The 7,002-nt window shown below is 57.5% G+C and overlaps 1 protein-coding gene across 1 annotated transcript; it reads right to left on the reverse strand.

Annotated features, from left to right (window-relative positions):
* Window positions 1-1,630: 1,630 nt before the first annotated feature.
* DUSP23 (dual specificity phosphatase 23) lies at window positions 1,631-3,191 on the reverse strand. Its single transcript, XM_049634717.1, has 2 exons — window positions 2,858-3,191; window positions 1,631-1,828 (listed from the first exon to the last, which is right to left on the reverse strand). Exons 1-2 carry the CDS (start codon window positions 3,122-3,124, stop codon window positions 1,643-1,645), a joined length of 453 nt encoding a protein of 150 aa, XP_049490674.1. The 5' UTR covers window positions 3,125-3,191; the 3' UTR covers window positions 1,631-1,642.
* Between the last annotated feature and the right edge of the window lie 3,811 nt (window positions 3,192-7,002).

The following is a 7,002-nucleotide window of genomic DNA, read 5'->3' on the forward strand; positions in this document are numbered from 1 at the left end:
CACACACTCCCCTGTGGAAGGGGGCTCTGGCACACGCACACACACACGCTCCCCTGTGGAAGGGGGCTCTGGTGCACGTGGGAGAAACAGGCCCAGGCCTCCAGTGAGGCGGCAGGTGGAACAGGTGGCCGGGCTTCGGTGCATCGGTCTCCGAGCCGCTTCCGGCTAGGCTGCAGCCGGAGTGCCTGCAACTGTGGGTGCCTCTCACGTGCGGCCTGGCCGGGCTGGTGGGGACCCAGGGGAGCAGGATGAAGGACCGATTACTCGGCTCTGATAGTCCTCAGCGGAGAGGGGCCCTTAGTTAGTCCGCTGTAGGACTGGAACTTAACGGCCTGTCTCCCTTCCGGGGACAGCGGCAAGACTCCAGCCGTAACACTGCGTGAGAGAGCAGAAAGATGGGTCAGGAGCGGGCGGCTTGGGCCTGCCTCTGGCCTAGGCTATACGGGACGGGGTCTGCGGTGGGGGGGCTGGCCTCCTTCCTCTGTGTCCACTGCATCTGGAAGGCAGGTCTGTCCCAGTGCCCCTGTCCGTGCTGCGGCCCTGTCCGCGCCTGTCCCTGCAGGAGGTGGTGAGTCATCTCACTCAGCTGGAGCCTCCGCACCTGACAAGGCCAGGGACGCACAGCACTCAGGACGTGGTTCAGGACCAACCTCTGCCTCGTGCAGCCCGGCCTGCCGCACAACAGGGGACGGGGATTCAGACAGAAGTTACAATAAAGAGTCCGTATGGCTGGTCTACCCCATTCATCCTGTGCCTCAAAGGCTCTGGGCCTTCTAGAATGGTCTCCAACTGGGAAGGGAAGGGAACATCAGAGAAACACGCTAAGAGTCATGGCCCCGCATCCCTTCATCTAACCATCAAATAGCCCTCTCCACACAACCGCCCAGGCTGGCTTGGTTCCAGCCTCCCTGGGCCTGGGGCTGGGGGACAGTGTCACAGGCAGGGGCTCACGGGGGAGCCCAGAAGCCCACGGCTGGTAAGAGACGCCTGGTCCTGGGGAACTGGCAATAGTAGTTATCTGTGTGCACAACACCCAGGCCTTCTCCGTCTCGAGAGGGTGGACAGGATGACACAGGAGGGGCATGCGGGTCCAGACTGAGGGGTTGTGTCCACAGGACGCTTCCGGCCTGTGAGCATCAGAGACCCCGGGCCCCTGGGGATCTGTGACCTTTTCGCTGACCGGCTCCCCGGGAGAGACATCAAAGATTGTCAGAGAACAGACACATAGCGTCTCAGCATCTTTCAGGGGCTGAAGATGTGTGCTGTGGTCCCGGCCCACCCTTCCACTTTCTAGAAGCCTGGCCTTGGGCCTGGGCCTGAGCTACCTCACCCAAAGAACAGCGATGGCCCTGCTGTCATTCCTGGGTCACAGGGCTAGCGTGAGGCTCCAGTTAGTTGGCATGTGGGAATGCTTTGTAAACTGCACGGGGCTATACACTGCGAGCTGGCTCTTCGAAGTTATTTATTCGGGGAAGCAGCGGAGGCCCCCCCCCCCCGCCCCCCCTGCAGTGCAGCCCCAGCCCTCTCTTTGGTCAAGGCCTGCCTGCAGGGAATGGCCACTCAGTCTCTCGAGCCAGCGGGAGGGCCTGGTGCTTCCAGTGCAGGTCAGGGCATGGGCCAGGCAGATGGGTGCTGGGGGCCCTTATTTAGTCCGCTGGTAGAACTGGAAGACGGCTTTCTCCTGTTCGTAGGTCTCGATGGAGCCGGGTCGAAGGCGCCGGAGTTCAGCAATGGCATCTCCCGCGGCCAGGCCCCTCTCTTTCACCAGGTAACAGGCCAGCATGGTGCCAGTGCGGCCAAAGCCCAGGGCACAGTGCACTCCCACAGCCTGCGAAGAAGCAGCTTGGTCGGGTGGAGCCTGGTGCCCTACCCACCCCTGCCCTTCCCTTACACCCCTCCCTCTCCCTGCAGCTGCTGCTTCTGGGTGAGGCCCAGGACCTCACAGGTCGGCTCAGGCTCTCAGGGGCCGGAGAAGTGACATCAAAGTCAGGGAGGGCTGTCCAGTCCCTTGTGGTTTGGAGGCTGCCAATCACACCCCAAGTAGCTGGTTCAAGAGCCGGGTTCCTGGCCTGCCCGCCCACAACCCTCTACCTGCACTGACCAGTGATACCCCCACCCCCCTGCCCGCCTCCCCCCTGTCCCACCCCCCGCGGAGCGCGGAGCCGCTGCTCATCCGGATTGAGATACGACATAAAGTACAACCAGGTTTTGAAGACGTGGTACAAAAAAGTATTAAAATATCTCATGAGGAATTTATATTGATTATATGCTGAAATGGTAATACTTTTGACTTACTGGGTTAACCTACATCATCAAAACGAGTTTCCCCTCATTCTTCTTTACCTTTTCAAAATGTGGCTGCTAGAAACTTTAAAATTGCAAATGTGGTTCCGTTATATTTGGAATAAGTGTGGCTCGGGAGAGCGCTCACGAGCCACTGCCTTCCACCCGCATGTCGCCCCAGTGCGGCCACCCTTCTGCCTCTCAGCTCACAACACTCGTTGCTTCCTTGCGGGCCCTACCCGCCACTGCGCGCCTCCGCCCGTCTTCTCGTCCTGGCCCCTGGGCGCTCCCTCTGCTCCCCGAGTCCTGCGAAGTCCCTCCCTGCCCGGCCCCGCCCCGCCCCCCCCCGGGCCCCCCCCCCTCCCCCCCCCCCCCCCCCCCCCCCCCCCTGGGGCCCCCCCCCCCCCCAGCCCCGCCCTGTCCCCGCCCAGTCCCCCGCGAGCTCCTCCCTGCCCGGCCCCGCCCTGCTCCCAGCTGACGCTTGCAGGCTCCTCGGTGCCCGGCCCCGCCCCGCCCCACGCAGGCCCCTCCCAGCCCCCCGCTGACCCCCGCAGGCTCCTCCCCGCCCACTGACCTCCCCGCGCGCGTTGGCCTCGTCCACTATCCGCACGAAGCGGTCGATCTGCTCGGGGGCCGGTGGACAGAAGTCCGGGATGCGCAGCCGGTGCAGCGTGAGGCCGGGGCAGGTGTCGCTGTGCGGGGGCCCGCGCTCCGTCAGGGACACCAAGTGACGCACGCCCCGGTCCAGCAGGAACTGGTAGTGAGCGGGCAGCCGCGGCAGCGCCAGACCCGCCAGTCGGCCCGGGAGCACCCACGAAAAGTTGGGGGGCTGCACCCCCATGGCGGCGGCAGGGCACGCGACCGCGCCAGCCCCTTGTCCCCCGCCCGCCCGCCCCCGGGGCCCGGCACCACCCACCCGCGCCCTGGTACCACGTGGGCTCCGCGCCCCGTCCGGCGACGCCCCGTCCCGGCGCGGGGATTGGCCCACCCGCCTCGGGGGCGGGGCTGGGGCGCCGGACCGACGAGACGGGCGCCGCGAGCCGGCCGCAGTCCGGAGCAGCGCGCTCGTTGATTGGTTGGGTAGCCGGTAATGGGCGGGATTGCCGCAGCGGTGCTCACGGGGATTGGTGGAGCTACTCAAACAGCCGGAGGCAAACCTAGAGGCCGGGATGAAGTGCTTTCTGCGCACGACGCCACCCGGGGTCGGGCTCTGCTGCTCCCTGGCGGCCGGTGGCAGTTATTACACCAGTGTCCCCTGCCCCTGCAACCCCAGGGCCTGGCCTCATGGAGTCTTCCTTCACAGTGGACGCCCAGCAGATCTTCCGCCTCTGGGGAGGAACCCCTTCTATGATGACCGACTGGTCTCTCCAGTGACTTGGTGAACCCGTCCAGCTGGGGCGATCACCGCTGCGGGGACTCTTCTCATTTTCTATCGCTGGAATTCTTCAAAAAACTACGGGGCTGCCATCTGGTGCCCTGAAATCTTACCCGGGTAGGAATTAGAGTCCAATGATAATAACAATCCACAGCGTAAGAATTACCATTTATTGAGCATTTGCTACATGCCAGTGTTCTAAGCACTTTACCTGTAGGAACTGATTTAATTGCCACCATAATCTTACGACGTGGGTAATCTAATGCACCCTGCTTTACAGGTGAGAAAACTGAGGCTCCAGAGAGGTTCAGGAATGCCATCGATGTGACTAATGTCCGGGGATTTGAAACCAGACAGCCTGGCGCCGGCGTCTTTAACGCCCCAGTTTTGTTTGCTCAGGTTAAATGAAAGGATGCTGCCTCTTCATATAACCGTCCTCACACTCCCAAATCATCTGCGTGAAGCAAGTGCAGCACTTCTTAATTTCTTTTCATATTTCATGACTTCCAGGCTGAGTCACCCTCCGGTGGGGAGACCAGAGTTCATCAGCCTTGCTCGGAGAAGGTGGGGACCCAGCTCTGAGCACAGCGCCTTCCCTGTGATCTGACCCGCCCACATCCTCTTTTGGACAATGCGCTTGCTAGTGATGCAGACTAATTATAATCGTGAAAATATTTAACCCTCCTTGAATTTGCTCATGTGCCAGGCCCTGTGCCAGGCGCTTTCTGGAAGAACAACACGCGGACGGTATTTTTATGTCCCTCTTGTACGGGAGTAATCTGAGGCTTAGACAAGTTGGTTAACCTGGTCAAGGACACTCAACCAGTATGTGGCTGGGCTGGCTGAGCCGAGGCCTCCCTGAGCCCAAGCCCAGGGCACTTAGCCATAAAGATGCGCTTCCCTCCCCCTGTCCCCGCCAGCCCCTGATGCACACATTGGGCCATTGAAAGCTCTGGTTCCAGCAATATGGAAAGGAACTTTCTTCCCCCAAAGTTCAGAGGCTCTGCTGACCCTGCGGAAGATGCACTTACCGTTCACCCAGACAAGGCTGAACATTGCCTCCCCCTCGCTCGCTGGGTGCCAGGAGCTGAGCCATTTCCCCTTTCCCTGCCTTCCCTGCAACCCGAGCCTTGATGAGGCCCTTCCTTTTGGCACTCACATTTCCTACCAACCCCTGATCACTCTTCTTGCCTATCCCCATCCATCCATCCCCTCCTTGCCTGCTGTGGCTCCCCAGGGCTTCTGGCTGCACTGACTGTGGAGAGAAGTCTCCAGGGCTCCTGGGGTTGAACATTTCTTGGTCTCCCTGTCTTGCTCTCCCGTCTTTGCAGCCCTCACTCGTCAGAGGAAAACTTCCCACATCCCTCCCCGCCACCCAGTGCCCCTTCCTTGTCTCCTTGAGATCTACGTCAAAGCCTATCTTCTCCGGAGCTATTTCTGGGGAAGACAGAGATTCCCTTCTCCCTTGAGCCCCTAACAGTGACTCTCCCCTTGTGCATCCTTCCACCTGCCTGGGCCCCATTATGGAGAGCCTGTAGGAACTCCTTTCTTCTCTACAGCTGTGCCCTTCCCTTCCAACAGAGCCCCGGTGAAAAGGGCCCAGGGTCCCTGCCTTGGGCTGTGTCCCATGGCCAGGGGTGCTGTTTAACTTTTTGTCTTGGGCCTCGGGAGTCTCAGACTGAAAGGAAGACCCCTCTGTGATGGTTTCCTGGCCCAGACCTTTGCCACTAACCACGTCAGTGCCTTGCACGCCCCGTATGATACTGGTTTTCCTTCAGGTGTTACCTGACGCTCAGGAAGATTTAGGCTTTTTTTTTTTCTTTTTTCTGGGCTCGCCTCTCACCTTATATAAATATGTAGTCCCAGGCAACAGTTATTTTATTGCATTGTGGTTACCTCTTTGTGTTGAAGCCAAGGCTGCATCATTCCGTCTTTGAATTTCGTCTTTGAATTCCACAGATCTAACGTGGAGTCTGATACGCAGTGCTCAGAAGTGTGCAGTGAACCAACGAATGGGGGAGAAAAAAGAGTGCATAGGCCAGACTGAGAAGACACACTTCTGGGAGCATACATGAGTCTCCGGGACTCTGTGACAACGCGTGATCGCTTCTTAATTGCGTGGATTTGAGGACCGTATTGGGTGTCCTGTAACACCTTCTTACGGTGTGTTTTTTACCTGTCTGTGCTTTTAAGGAAAGAACACCTGTGTCGGTATGATCCTGGCTAAGTCTAATTACTAGTTTTGTTAAAGAGGATAAATAACCCTTGGTTTTTTTTTAGAGCTCCTCTCCTGTTGTGCGCGCGTGTGTGTGATTGCGTGTGTATGTGAGTGTGTTGGGGGGGGGACATATTTCCGGAGAACGTTCTGTTGACACTGATGGTGAGCTGAGTAAGAAGCTTAATTTCCCCGACTTGAAGGAATTTACAACATACTTGCGAGGATTTAGACTCAAATGTCATTGTTCTCATATAATGAAGCACTAAATTCCTCATCAAAGATAATCAGTTAATATATATTAAAACGTTAATTGTGTAGTAAAAATAACAAGCACAAAGAAGTCAGCAGGGGAAAGATAAGCCTGGGTTAGAATCACCAGAAAGTCCTGTGACCTTACATTTTGTTCCCTCCATTGCGAAATCCTACAAGTCACTTTTCATTGGACCACCTGGGTGGCTCAGTCAGTTGAGCGTCCGACTCCTGGTTTGGGCTCAGGTCATGATCTCGAGGTTTGTGAGTTCGAGCCCCATGTTGGGCTCTGCGCTGACGTTGGGAAGCCCCCTTGGGATTTTGTCTCCCTCTCTCTCCGCCCCTCCCCCACTCTCTCTCTCAAAAATAAATAAACATTAAAAAAAAACCAATAAAAATAAAAAATATATTAGAAGTAACTTTTCATCGACAAGCTCAACAGAACAGTTTGGGGGCATCCTGTACCATAGCTCCCCCTTCCCCAGTCCATACAAATGTTTTGACCTACTCTTACACGTTGTCTGGACTGCTTGGGCTGGGTCCCTGTGGCCCCTGGATTGCAGTCAGAATTCTCAGCATCTTAAGTATGCTGCTCTTCCTTTGTGTAAACGCATTTCATATCTGGAACCTGAGGATTTGGCGATTGGGCTTAAGAAGGGATGGTGTGATGCCAGCCTCCAAGGTGGCCCCCGTGAACCACCTCCTGCCTTGCCTCGTCCTTTCCCACAGTGACAGAAGTGTAGCCGGCAGGATTCTGTGGAAATGATGGCAGGTGACTTCTTAAGTCATGAAAGACATTGTGGTTTTGCCTTGGAGAATCCAGCTGCCATGTTGTGAGGACACTCAATGAGCCTTATGCAGAGATGAGGTGAGGAAC

Source organism: Panthera uncia, chromosome F1 (assembly GCF_023721935.1).
Source record: "Panthera uncia isolate 11264 chromosome F1, Puncia_PCG_1.0, whole genome shotgun sequence".
Lineage (NCBI taxonomy): Eukaryota > Metazoa > Chordata > Mammalia > Carnivora > Felidae > Panthera > Panthera uncia.

Bases quoted from the DNA above. Each gene is read 5' to 3' on its own strand.
- DUSP23 (XM_049634717.1), bottom strand. From the start codon at position 3,124: ATGGGGGTGCAGCCCCCCAACTTTTCGTGGGTGCTCCCGGGCCGACTG. The intron at 1,829-2,857 runs GTCAGTGGGCGG...GCTTCTTCGCAG, and splicing joins AGGCCAACGCGCGCGGGGAG to GCTGTGGGAGTGCACTGTGC.